The sequence below is a fragment of the Mandrillus leucophaeus genome, unplaced genomic scaffold, assembly GCF_000951045.1.
Source record: "Mandrillus leucophaeus isolate KB7577 unplaced genomic scaffold, Mleu.le_1.0 Scaffold73, whole genome shotgun sequence".
NCBI classification, from domain to species: domain Eukaryota; kingdom Metazoa; phylum Chordata; class Mammalia; order Primates; family Cercopithecidae; genus Mandrillus; species Mandrillus leucophaeus.
The window spans coordinates 3,215,064-3,229,426 of NW_012107919.1; the positions used below are offsets into that span (position 1 = coordinate 3,215,064).

A 14,363-nucleotide genomic window follows, 5' to 3' on the forward strand; every position below is an offset into this window, starting at 1 on the left:
GCCCAAGCTGCACAGCAAGCCCTGGGACACTGCTTGTGAACCCAGGAGAGCGATTCCAAGGTCGCAGCCCTTCGAACAATGATGGCTGCCTGGTCCTGTGCCCATCCGTTGGGTGGTCCTGGTCTCTCTGTGGTGCTTCATTACACCATCCTCTCACCCATCAGCACCGTAACCCCAACTAAGCCCTCAGGTTTCTTCAGAGGGGACTGTCCTCCAGCCCCTCGGAGGGCATATCCCTGCTGCCTGCCTTCCCCAAACGTACCCATGATCCTGCGAATGGGGTCATCGGGGCTGGCCACGGCCTGGATCTGGCCCTTGAGCACGGTCTCCTTGTCCGTGGTGAAGGGGGAGGACCCACACAGGGAGAGGCAGCTGCTCACCTCCAGGCACACCTTCTCCCCGATGGTAGTGAGGACGTCCTTCAGATGGAAGGAGCTGGGGCAGAGGAGGGGAGAAAGGGCCTATAAGTAAAATACACCTCTAACCGGCTCCAACCGCCCACAACTGGGTGAGAAAGACAGCACCAATAACTGGATTTATGTGTTCAATGGACAATTTGTGACTCTTTTCCCTGCCACCTTACCTCGAAGGCTGTGCATACCTGACCAGGGGGACTTCTTTCTCTCCCTCTGCTAGAAAAGACAGTGGGAAGGGCAGGGGCTCTCAGAGTATACCAGGACCAACGACCCAAAGCACAACTTCCTGCTAGCCTCTCTGTGATAAAAATCAGCCTGGAATGACCTCAGAATATCTCGATATACCTCTGGAGGAATACACAAGAAAGCAACCATTTGGTAGCTGTGGGACAAGAGGGAGAGAGAAACTTTTCATTGGATGTCCTTTTGTACCTTTTGATTTTTGAAACATGCACACGTATTAACTACTTTTAAAAGAATAGAGTCTGGGCTCGGTGGCTCACACCTATAATCCCAGAACTTTGGAAAGCCAAGGCAGATGGATCAGGAGTTCGAGGTCAGGAGTTCAAGACCAGCCTGGCCAACATGGTGAAATCCCATGTCTACTAAAAATACAAAAAGATTAGCTGGGCATGGTGGCAGGTGCCTGTAATCCCAGCTACTCTGGAGACTGTGGTAGGAGAATCACTTGAACCCAGGAAGTGGAGGTTGCAGTGAGCCGAGATCATGTCATTGCACTCCAGCCTCGGCAACAAGAGTGAAACTCTATCTCAAAAAAAAAATTTTTTTTAATTAAAAAATTTAAAAAAAAATAAAAGAATAAAGAAAAGTCAAATCCTAAAGTTAAAAAAAAAAGAGTATCTGGATTCCCTGGGTCCCCCAGGTTCTCCCAGGGTGCCTGCGGGGAGCCCCCCTGCTGGCAGGCATGCTGTGAGAAGGTAACTGCCTCTGTTCTGGGTCTAGATCCTTTGTATGTAGAATTACTGGGGGGCGTGGGAGCAAGCCCCAGCACTCACCATTGGCACCAGTTCTGTGCCCACCCCTGGAGGGCCAGGGTGGATATGGGAGTGCAAGGCTGGGCTCCCAAGAAAGCCCTGACCTGGGTCCCTCCCTCAGCAGGAGCTTTGACAGAGTAGTTCTCCAGGCAGGGACCTAGGTGACAGCCCAGAGCTGCGTCTGTGCAAAGGCCTCAGGCTAGGCCCTCAGCTGAGCAAACAGTTTCCTGGCCTCTCAGCAAACTAGTTTGACTGTCAAAACTGTTGAACCCCTAGTCACAACATGTGGACATGCCCCACACTGCAATGAACACACCCATGCTTTGTGCAAATTCAGCAGTAAAATTTCTGCATTTTGTAAGGATGAGAATGTTTAGGGGGTACTTCCCTTGAAGAAGTCTCTGAACTGGACCTTGTCAGATAGAGCATTACTTAGAACCACTCAAAGATATTCTATAGGCTGGAAACCATAGAAGTCACCCAACATGACTCCATGGTAGGAGCGGTCATGAAGCCTGCACGCGTGCAGATGTGGACTCGTGCTGGGTAAGAAAATGATGCATTACACTGAGCACAGAACACCTGCGGGGAACACGCAAGTGCAGAACACTTCAACCACATACATGCAGCTCTGCAGGAATACAGCTGGTTTCCCTCATGACCGTCCCATAGAGCTCTGCTTTTCACTGTTAGTTGGTTATGAAAGCAATTCAGTGGGTAGCAACCAATATTTTTTTAATGGAATAAGAATAGAGTAGAAAAAATCAGGCTGCATTAAACACGGTTAGGGTCAGTTCCATTTTGAAGAGGTTCTCGTTTCTGTTACATGTGTGTTAAGTGTGTACTAGGTCACAACGGAAAATGAATTTCTTACTGCGGGTCCTAGTCACAAACATTTTTGTCCCAATTAATGTCTCTGGGTTTCAGTTTCCTCATAAGCTCCAGTAGGAGTTTAATACATTTGAATGGCTTTGGGAGAGGAATAAAGCACTCAACAAACATCAAACACAAGAACCTTGGAGGTCAGGAGACAAAGACAACCCCATTAAAGAAGGAAGGGGTCAGACAGCATTCTGTTCCCTGCGTAGGGAGAATAAATGAGTTGATGGCACTCAGCACCGGGCCAGGCCCCGGGAGGAGCACGCTAACAGGCAATGGAGGGCCACAGGACCCCTAAGCCCAGGACCTTCAACTCCTCAAGGCAAGCAACAACCATTGATATCAGCACTCCTCACCCTGCCCATGGCCTACCCCCCTGCCCGAGCCACTTCTCCTCTCACCCCCTAAATGCTCCCTCACATCTACTATGCGCCCCATGCCAAAATTTAAACTTAAGAGCACAAATCTAATTACGTTCCCCCTCTTGCTTCAAACCCTTCAATGGCTCCCTACAGCTCTTAGGACAATAACCCAACTCCTCAGTGTGGCCTCTAAGGCCCTATAGGCTACTCAGTTAGTCACACACATTTTAAAGCCACTATCCTAGAGCTTTGCTAACCCTGCAGCAGATTCTAACTTTGACCCTATGACCCTGAATAAACTCTGCTGGGGTCTTCGCCAAGTGAACCAACTGAGACAGCAAGGTTTCTTCTCAGTTCCTAGAGAGTGGCCCTGGGGTCTGCCTTACAGTGGGAGACCCCTCTGGGAGACTCTAGTCGGCTCTCTGCCATCCACTGCCTCCCATCCATGCATGAAAGTTCCACTTACGGTAGGTGCATATCTGTTAGCAAAATCTTCACAATCATCTTGAGTTTCTCAGCAAAGTCGGCCTGGCTGGAAATTCCTGGGGCTGCCATGCTGAAGGTGATCAGCAACACAGCCCCCAGGACGGTCAGTTGTTCCAGCTGCAACTGGAGCTCATGGAAGCGAGACTGGTCCATTAAAACTGTCTGTAATGAACAGAAGAGGCCATCGCTGAGCTGCAGGTCCAGGCTAGCAAGCAGAGGGCAGGAGCGCCACAGCCCCCACACCTGCCTCTGCAGCTTCCCTCAGGGTTTGCGCTGGTGTGTCAGAGCTTTGAGGAAGTCTGGTGTGAAATAACCCCTCCATCTCAGAGTCATTCCTCCTGAGCAAGGACGCAGTATAGCATCCTCACTAAGAACACACACAGGCCTGGGTGTAAAGCCAGGCTCCATGCTTAATAGCATGACCTCCCTGGCTGGCCACGGTGGCTCACACCTGTAATCCCAGCACTTTGGGAGGACTAGGTGGGCAGATCACCTGAGGTCAGGAGTTCAACACCAGCCTGACCAACATGGTGAAACCCCATCTATACTAAAAATACAAAACTAGCCGGGTGTGGTGGCGCATGTCTGTAATCCCAGCTACTCGAGAGGATGAAGCAGGAGAATCTCTTGAACCCAGGAAGCAGAGGTTGCAGAGAGCTGAGACTGCACCACTGTACTTCAGACTGGGCAACAAAAGTGAAACTCCATCTCAAAAAAAAAAAAAAAAAAGAAATCATGACCTCATGCAAGCATCGCCAACTTTGTCAGGCCTCTGCAGAATGGGGACTCCCAAATCACAGGGCTGTTTTAAAGCTGAAGAAAGATGCTACATATAAAGTGGCTGGCAGAGCCAGCGCTCGATAAATAAAAGTGATACCTATTGTTGGGAAGAGAAGTATAATGAGGTACAGACCTATGGTCACCAACTCCTCCCAGTTTGTCTGGGACTGTCCCAGTTTTCAAATGGAAATTCCCAAGTCCTGTAAACCCCCACTCGGTCCCTAGCAAACTAGGACAGCTAGTCATCCTGTACAGAGCAATAGAAGGCCAGGTGCAGTGGTGGGTGCCTGCAGTCCCAACTACTGGGAGGCTCAGGCAGGAGGATCGCTGAGGCCAGAAGTTCGATGCTGCAGTGCACTATGATTATGCCTGTGAATAGCCACTACACTGCAGCTTGGACAACAGAGTGAGACTCCATCTTAAAACAACAACAAAAATCCCAGAGCAATGGAAGGGAGGAGTGTCTTGCGGGCAGAGCCTACACTTACTCACCTTGGTACCCACTCAGCACTCAGCACAAAGGAGGCTTGTAAAAAATGGCAAATAAATAGAGAGGAAGAGAAAAAAATAGGAAGCACAGAGAGTAGAAGTGACAGAGAACAACCTAAAGCCTCCCGGAAAGCAAGCGCGTTCCCACGACTGCCTCCCCCATGTTAAAGGGAGCCCTGGATCCTACCATGCCAGCGATTCTGCCCGGGTAGGTGAGGGAAGGAGAAGGGAAAGGCTGGGCAGATGGGTGTCTGATCTGAGAGAGTTTACAGGCTCATCGAATGGACTCTAAGGACCTTTCTCGCTGTCAGAAACTGAGATGTGCCAAATCAAGACATGAACAATGTGGGGTCACAGCCAAGAAGTAAAAACTCTGAGGATTGAGAATCTTCTGCTGCTACAAATACAATCCCAAGGACTCATCGTCAGCCTGTTTTCTGAGTTCACATGGCTTTGTGGCTTCCCAACAGTCCGCAGGATGTGAGTTTAGGATGCAGATTGCCAAGGATCAATTCCTGGAGTAGACAGCTGTCCCCAGGGACCATCACCATCTTCCCCACAGCGTTTCTTTTCTTTCTTTCTTTCTTTTTATTTTTATTTTTTTAACAAGAGAGGGTTTATTCATAAGACTGCCAAGTGAGGAGTCTGGAGAACAGGTCTCACATCCTCCTTTCCATAGAGAGAGTTTAGGGATATTTATGGGATGAAGAAGCAGGGGTATCTAAGGCTTGGGGAAGATGATCAGCGGTAGGGAAAAGGGAGGTATTGGATGGTCTCCCACAGCTATTTTTAAACAGAAATGTCAGGCTAAGAACTTCCCTCCAGAAGAGAACATGCCACAGTTCAAAGGGAACATTTTCTCATCTCCAATTTGACATTCTCTTTAGAGCTTCCTCCAGCACAAAACAGGGAACTCAGAAGCAAGAGGTGAAATCTTAAGCTCACAACTTCTTGAAAGGAAAAATAAGGAACTTACAAGAAGGATATTTAGAGAAGTAGCTGAATCTGAGGCTAGTGATAAGAAACTCACATACCCCCCAAAAAGAGGAGGGAGTCTACATAACAGAACAGCTATTTAGAGAAACACTGGGGGAATCCCTTCTCAGTCATCTTCTTAAAGAAGTCCTGCAGTTAGAAGTATGTATTGTGAAAAACATAAAAGGAAAAAATATTGTTCAGCATGGAAGGGGAAGAAGTTTCTTTAGATAAAGCTGTGAACAACCACACCTCTGTTGTGGTTTCTATCAAGATGAGCAAAAACAGGAGAAAAGTGCAGCAGCACAGATTGGAGCCTCGTACATTGCTGGTGGGATTGTAAAATGATGCAGCCGCTTTGGAAATCAGTTTGGCAGTTCCTCAAAATGTTAAACTTAAGAGTCACCATGTAACCCAGCAATTCTAATCCTAGGTACGTAACCAAGAGAGGTAAAAACATATGTCCATGCAAAAACTTGTACTAGAATATTCACAGAAGCATAATTTATAACAACAACCCAAATGTTTGTCAACTGATGAATGAATAAACAAAATGTGGTATATCCATACAGAAAAATACATTATTCAGCCTAAAAAAGAAAGGAGGGCTGGGCGTGGTAGCTCATGCCTGTAATCCCAACACTGGGAGGCCAAGGAGGGAGGATCACTTGAGGCCAGGAGTTTAAGATCTGCCTGAGTAACATAGCGAGACCCCTGTCTCTACAAAAAACACATTTAAAAATTAGCTGGGTGTGGTGGTACACTCTTATAGTCCTAGCTACCCAGGAGGCTGAGGCAGGAGGATCACCTGAGCCCCGAAATTCAAAGTTACAGTGAGCTATTGTACCACCTAGCCTGAGCAACACAATGAGACCCTGTCTCTAAAATTTAAAAAAAACGTAAAACTCAGAAAGGGAACACTGACACATACTACAACATAAATGAACCTTGAAGACATTATGCTAAGTAAAATAAGCCAGACCCAAAAGGACAAAGATTGTATAATTCCATTCATATGAGGTATCTGGATTAGTCCAATTCATAGAGACTCAAAATAGAATGGTGGCTGCCAGGGGCCAGAGGGCAGGGGCAATGGAAATTACTGTTTGGTGTGTTTGGTGGGAAGACAGTTTCACAGAAGGAAAAATGAAAATGTTCTAGAGACGGCTGGTGGCAATGGTTGCACAACAATGTGAATGCACTTAATGCCACTGAACTGGAAAACTAGAAATGGTTAAAATGGTAAATTTTATGTTATGTGTATTTTACCACAACAAAGAAAAAAACACAGTGGAAAAGAGGACGAGAGTACTGTTATATATGCTACAACAAGAAAAAACATTGGGGAAAGAAGCCAGGCACAAAAGCTGATAGTGTATGATTTCATTTAAATAAAATGTCCAGGATAGGCAAATCCATAGAGACAGAAAGCAGATTTGTGGCTTCAGGGGTTGGAGGGAGGGGGAAAGGGCAGTGACTGCTAATGGGTGCAGTGTTCCTATTGGAGGTGATGAAAATGTTCTCAATTAAACAGTCGTAATGGATGCATAACTCTGTGACTATACTAAAAAACACTGAGTTGTACACTTTAAAAGGGAGAATTTTCTGGTACATGAATTATATCAGAATAAAGCTATTCTTTTTATCTTTTATTTTTTTATTTATTTTTTTATTTTTATTTTTTGAGACAGAGTCTCGCTCTGTCGCCCAGGCTGGAGTGCAGGGGCACAATCTCGGCTCACCACAACCTCCACCTCCCAGGTTTAAGCAATTCTCTGCCTCAGCCTCCCAAGTAGCTGGGGCTACAGGCCCTGCCACCACGCCCAGCTAATTTTTTTGTATTTTTAGTACAGAGAGGGTGTCACCATGTTGCCCAGGCAGGTCTCAAACTCCTGACCTCAAGCAATCTGCCTGCCTCTGCCTCCCAAAGTGCTGGGATTACAGGAGTGAGCCACCGTGCCTGGCCAAAGCTATTCTTTTTAAAAAGTTCAGCAGCACAAAAACAAATATGAGTAGTGAGATGGCTCAGGAGACCTACTTCAGGGAACGGCCTCTGGAGGTGGTCCCACTTCAGAAGCTTCAGATAAGCATAATTCTGGACAGCAACAGGGCTCAGCCTGGGCATGTCCCCAGAGCCAGCAGCTGCTCCCCCAGCTGGCAGGGCGTGTTTATACTTCTGAGTCATAAGGTCCTCTGAGGCTTCTTCCAGCCACTGGGTGACAAAGTCCAGGGAATCTGTGAAAAACAAAGCTGCAAACATTATCTTGACACCGAGAAGGGATGCTTCTCGGAATTACTTAAGGGACAATCGATGTCCTGGCGGAGTGATAAAGTAGAAAGTATGAACTTCAGAATCAAATAAAACTTGGATCAAATCATAGTAGTGCCAATGACTAACTGAGGGATCTTAGCCAAGTCATAATGTGTCTTGAGTTTCAGATGCCTGATGTAGGGAAATTCACAACACCCACCTCACAGGCTGTTGTGAGGATTAAACAAGATAATGAATAAGCCATGCATGGTGGCTCATGCCTGTAATCCCAGCACTTTGGGGGGCTGAGGTGGTTAGACTGCTTGAGCCCAGGAGTTCAAGACCAGCCTAGGCAATGTGGCAAGGCCCTGTCTCTACAAAAGATACAAAAGTTAGCCGGGAGTGGTGGCACGTGCCTGTAGCCCCAGCTAGTTGGGAGGCTGAGGCAGGAGAATCACTTGAACACCAGAGGTTGAAGTTGCAGTGAGTGGTGACATTACACCACTATACTCCAGCCTGGGTGACAGAGCTAGACCCTGTCTAAAGTAATAATAATAATAACAAATATATGACACCTAGCCAGGCCTTGCCCCTCACCCGGTATTTAACAAACCTTCCTTCCTTTCTCTCCCATCCTGACCACTGCATAAGATGGGCCCCAAAGCCCTGGCGACTCCAGCTCTAGAGACGGATGGGATGAGACACCGGCTAGAGTTTCCCTGTGTAAAGTATCCTCTACACTGACGATGAGGCTTTTCCTTGTTTAGATCTTAACCTTGTATCAGTCTGGCTTCCTTTCCACCTGGGGGAAGTGAACTCTGTCTCTGTCAGGGAAGCCCCTTCTGGCTTTCAGCAGCCCTCGTGCACCCCTGCTTTTCTAAGCTAAGTAATGCAGCGGGCACTCTGAGGGACAGAGAGCTGGCGGATCTTGCACACCATCTGATAAAAACTGCGCCTGTCAGGTCCCAGGAGGTGCGGCAGCTCTGTCAGTGGAGGCTTCCTGCTTCCTTAAAACCAAGTGGACGGCCAAGGTCACAGCGGTGGTCTGCTCTTCACTGGGGCAGGGGGATGTAGCTCCAGTTTGCCCTGAGCTCTTGGTCCTGACTGCTGGGCCATCTGGCTTCACCCTCTCTTCTGCAGAGAGCATTCTCTATAACCCACAAGCTTTGGGAAACCCGGGCTTTCATGAAAGTTGTGAGTTAAGTGCTAGACGCAGGCACTGTAGCTGCTTCCACCCTACCAGTGAGTCCTCCACTGCACCCCAGCTTCCAAGGCCAGGCCTTAATATTAAGGCTCTTCAGTCTACAAAACTCTGCCCAGCGGAGGTCGTGGTGAGCAGAGATCATGCCACTGCACTCCAGCCCGGCTGACAGAGCGAGGAGACGCCATCTCAAAAAATATATACATATATATCTTCCCAGTACTCTCACAACACTGGTGAGAGTGTGAGCTTGTGGTCAATCCATTCTGGTCAAAAATCTCTCAAAACCTGTTTCCAATATCTGTAAAATGGGGTTTAAAAAAAAGGTGCCTGGCTCATCAGCTTACTGTGTGAGGATTACATGCACATCCAGCCCTTGGCACAAGCCTGGCACTCAGTAAACATTACCAAACTTCTTCTACTTCTGCCCCTACCCTGCCCTTTCCCAACTTCCCCTGGCCCCAGCACCACCTCAGACTTCTCTGCCTGGGGCTGGATGAATCAACTGCGTGGGGCATTCACTTAACTAATCTGGTCCGGCAACCAAACCAACCCAGAGACTGCTGTTTTCATCTCATCGTCAGCAAAATTAGAGGCCAAACGGAATTCATCATACATTGAATCTGAAGACTGAAATTTACCCAGAATGTCAGCTAGCAATGCAGAGACCATAAAAAGCACCCTAGAAATACAATACAGTTTTACATTCTGATAGTCGTCTGTTTTCTGCAGTCATCGGAGAGGTTCATAAAAATGAGACTCTTCCTGGGTATGAAACAAGAAGATTTATGCATCCAGAACAAAAGCAAAGTTAAATTTCCTGCTATGCCACACAGGGAGAAGAAAAGTAAATTAACATTCACAGGACGTCTGTCATGTTTTCAAAAATCAAGACCAAGAATGTATTTTATTTCAAACCGGTGCTTTCGTTAAAAAAATTTATAATTTAGGACTTCATTGTTTTTAATTTCTATTCTCATAGCCTACTCACATTCCTTTTGCTTGTCACGTTTTCTTTTCAATGCTTAACAACTCTAGATGTAGTCCTAACATTTTGTGCTTTTCCTTCTTCGAATTAGACTATTCTCATACTAAATTTTAGTTTTGTTCTGAACATAATATTATGCAACAAGCTATGGCAGCTAAAATGAAAAACCACAGACAACAAAAAAAGTACCACAAAATATTAAACATACTTGGTTGCCTCTCCAAAATCTCTTGAAACTTCTTCCTTTCGTATTCAACTGACTGCTGCATGAGATGAGGCCTGATGCTACTGATAGCAAAGTTGGCCATGTCCACTTTCATTAGGTCCAACACAGAAAAAATTTCTCTGAAAGAAAAAAGGATTTAGAACCAAACACTTGTAAAGTAAACATAGTATTAAAGGAAAAGAGGACCAGACGCATGGCTCACGCCTGTAATCCCAACACTTTGGGAGTCCAAGGCGGGAGGACTGCTTGAGCCCAGGAGTTCCAGACCAGCCTGGGCAGCACAGCAAATGTGACAACACGATAAAAACTGATGGATCCACATGAAGGGTCTGTGAGTGTTGATTGTACTGTTTTTGTAACTTTTCTGTAGGTTTGGAATTTTTCAAAAGAAAATGTTTTCTTTTTCAAAAGAAAAACTTTTTTGTTTTTTTTTCTTAATCCATGAGTACCAAGACTTCAGGAAGTTTAAGTTGAAAATAGCTCTGGTCTGGACACAGTGGCTCACGCCTGTAATCCCAGCACTTTGGGAGGCCAAGGCAGCCAATCACCTGAGGTCAGGAGTTCGAGACCAGCCTGGCCAACATCGTGAAACACCATCTCTACCAAAAATTAGCCGGGCATGGTGGTGCGTGCCTGTAATCCCAGCTACTCAGGAGGCTGAGGCATGAGAACTGCTTGAACCCGGAAGGTGGAGGTTGCAGTGAGCCAAGGTCACGCCATTGTACTCCAGCCTAGGCAACAGAGTGAGACTCCATCTAAAAAAAAAAAAAAAAAAAAAAAGAAAATGCCTCTGAATTGTAGTTGCCGGAGTATGATTAACATATTTCCATACCTGAAAAGGGGCACTATTTCCTTAATGTCCTTTAGTTTCTTAACTTCCTCATCTCGAGCAGGTGCACACAGTGTCCCCATCATGCCAATAATGAATTCTGCCAGTTTGGAAATGTCTAGGGCCCCATTCTCTGCTTCCTGCTTTATCAGATCCAGATCCAAGACTTCTGTTATCTGGTTTCTCAGTCTAGTATGACCAGGCAGCAAGAAAGATAAGAGAGTCTACAAGAGAACACAGCTACGTTTAATCAAAATTCCTTAGACATCATTTCTAATTATATGCAATTTATAACTATCCAAATAAGGGCTTACCAATTGCTATGTAATATTGCACATCTTTTACCTCTTATTCAACAAACCTACAGAAAAACATGCTTACAAATCATTTACAATAGCTACTCAAGCTTTCATTTAAGCTCTACATAGCAATTAAATGGATAGAAAAAAAACTGTTAATGGTGAAAAAAGAAAAGCATGTTTATTAATGTGAGCCTGTGAGCCAATCACAGATGACAATTTCCATGCATACATTTCTTCTTTGATGCTATTGCTAAAGGCACTGCAAAAAGTCCCTCCACCTAAAGCTTTCTTGATCCCAAAGGCTGAGTCACTTTTTGGCCATTATAAATGGAATGTGTCCACATCTATTAAAACTTATAAATAATCTAGATTTTGTGAAATAACTTTGTTGTCTTTAATGCCTTCAGGTTATCATGGTTTGCTTAAAACTTTTTTTAAAAAAGGGCATTAAGCCAAAAACACTCTTGATCCACCTTTTGGCAAGTAATTTAACTTCTTGATCCTTCAATTTCTTTAAAGACTTCTGGTGGTGACACAAGAAGTTGAATACACACTCCTAACACACCAGAAAAGCATCACAATTCACTCTTTGCCTCACCTCTTTGATTTCTCCTACAAGTTTGATAGCATGGTCATACGCTGGGGGGTCTTCACTTAGCTGTGCACTCAAGCAATCCCAAAACGCTTTATGTACAATCTCCTTTACTCTCTTCTTCAAGCTGGGGCAGTGAAAAAAACAAACAAAAGGGCAAAAACCAAAATATTTGAGTTTCAAATCACTTTCAAAAGCACAAATAATATGGGTTTAGGGTAAGATCAATCCCAGTGATTTGGATCAAGGAAAGATTTCCCAGGCATACTTTAACTGATGGCATACTTTATTTTAAAAGTTAGTGATTTTTGGCAATAAGCATCTAATTGGAAAGAATCGCTCTCAACTAACTGGACAGCCAACATTAATCCAAGTAACAGCATATGACAGTGCCATATAAGAAGAAGATTGAAAAGTCCAAAGCTGTTAATTTTAGTTCCCTGTTACTAGCAAGTTTCTTAAGATGTTTATAATTAGGTAGTCTAAGATAACAATTTAGGCTGGGCGTTGTGACTTACGCCTGTAATCCTAGCACTTTGGGAGGCCGAGGCAGACAGATCACCTGAGGTGAGGAGTTCGAGATCAGCCTGGCCAGAGGTTGCAGTGAGCCGAGATAGTGCCACTACACTCCAGCCTGGACAACAGAGCGAGACTCTGTCTCAAAAAAATAAAATAATAATAATAAGATAACAATTCAGTATGTAGTAGGTTGAAGGACTTTATTTCCTAAAAATATCATATTCCCATGTGATATATGGGACAATTGCTTAACTAGGTACCAAACTATAACGACTTATATATACATCACAACGTTTCATTAAAACCAGTATTGGCCGGGCATGGTGGTCCACGCCTGTAATCCCAGCATTTTGGGAGGCCAAGGCGGGAGGATCACCTGAGGTCAGGAGTTCAAGACCAGCCTGGCCAACATGGTGAAATACTACCTCTACTAAAAATACAAAAATTAGCTGGGCATGGTGGTACATGCCTGTAATGCCAGCTACTCAGGAGGCTAAGGTAGGAGAATCGCTTGAACCTGCGAGGCGGAGGTTGCAGTGAGCCAAGATCATGCCACTGCACTCCAGCCTGGGCAACAGAGCGAGACTCCATCTCAAACAACAACAACAACAACAAAATGTCTTTCTGTCATGAGCACAAAACAAGCAATTCTTCATTATTAAATGCAAAAAAGTACTATCTCTGCAGATATAAGAAATATCTGTGAAGTCAAATTTAGAAGCTTCCTACGGAAGACACTTGCCAGCACAGCAGCCATTCCTCCTTCTTTTGTGAACAGAATCCCACTGTTTTTCAGGGCAACAATATACTCTGCCTATGACAATAAATCATGACTGATCTAACAAGCCCATCACAGTTCATTCCCTTTTACCCGACTTAAGCGTTCCAGGTTCACCTATAGCAAGGGTAGCATGTTACGAAATTCTGATTAACAAAGTGTCAGCAGATGTCTCTTTCACGACTCCAGGGGAAGATGTTCCTCTCTAACAAAAGGAGAGCCCTAATCCTCCCAACCTTTTCCCTCTTGCCCAGAAGGCTGATGTATGATGGGATGTTTGGAGCTGCAGCATTCATCCTGCAACCAGGAGGACAGGCCAAGAGACTCTCAGGCACCATCCAGAATCCTGACTTCAGTGAGTTGCTGACAGAAGGGCACTTGCACACATATTTCCTTGATTCTAAAACAAACTCCCCCACCCCCCAATATTTTAATCTCTCAGAAACTTGGATCTTTCTTAAAATCAATGGCATTTTAATAATTATAATGGGCAGTGTTTCCTCTTTCTTATGACAGCACATTTTTAAAAGGGGCACCTTACAATCAATAGAGTTTTTGATTCAATAAAAAAATAGTTAAGTGCCAGGCACTAGGGACACTGAGAATAACCCACAGTCTTCGCCTGTGCAACAAAACCAACGACTATAGTGCAGTGTGATAGTTTCAAAGAAGAGTGAATGAAACAAGGCAATGAAAACACAAGATGAGGAAGCTAGATCCTACTGAGTAGGGAGATTTTCACAAAAGAGTTTTAGACCTTTTATTTGATTTTTGAAGAATTGGTGTTCCTTGTTTAGGAATATTTTTTAGCAATAATGTACAAAAGGAAAAATATGTCCGAATATATTGGTATCAACTGAAGGAAACATTTCCAAAACTGGGAAATGGCAGTGCTCTACTAAGCAAGATAATTTAGCAACCACCTTACCTGTTTTCCGGTAATTCAACTGGTTTAATCTGAAAGTCTCCATTTACTACAATTTCATGGGCTAGAGCCATGTTGGTGACGCCTCTCGCTGTCTCTAGAAGTTCTTCTACTGTCACAAAGCGAGGAGGACTAGCTGTAACAGAAACTCACTGTAAGAGATTTGCTTCTCCAGATTCGAATTTCTATTAAAATAAGAAGACAGTGGTTCTGATACTGGACAATAATTTCAGTTATTGCCTCTATTAAAATGTTTGTTCTGAGGCCGGGCGTGGTGGCTCAAGCCTGTAATCCCAGCACTTTGGGAGGCCGAGACGGGTGGATCACGAGGTCAGGAGATCGAGACCATCCTAGCTAACACGGTGAAACC

At 45.0% G+C, this 14,363-nt stretch overlaps 1 protein-coding gene across 2 annotated transcripts in view; it reads right to left on the reverse strand.

The window, feature by feature from the left end:
* TCP11L1 (t-complex 11, testis-specific-like 1) overlaps nt 1–14,363 on the reverse strand; it is a 38,608-nt gene that overhangs the window by 5,333 nt on the left and 18,912 nt on the right. For both annotated transcript variants that reach the window (XM_011965564.1, XM_011965566.1), the window contains exons 3-9: nt 13,997–14,129; nt 11,778–11,898; nt 10,881–11,101; nt 10,031–10,167; nt 7,421–7,617; nt 3,119–3,300; nt 263–435 (exon numbers count right to left, since the gene is read on the reverse strand). In XM_011965564.1, the coding sequence (XP_011820954.1) occupies nt 263–435; nt 3,119–3,300; nt 7,421–7,617; nt 10,031–10,167; nt 10,881–11,101; nt 11,778–11,898; nt 13,997–14,129 (1,164 nt within the window). The remainder of the gene's footprint in view (nt 1–262; nt 436–3,118; nt 3,301–7,420; nt 7,618–10,030; nt 10,168–10,880; nt 11,102–11,777; nt 11,899–13,996; nt 14,130–14,363) is intronic.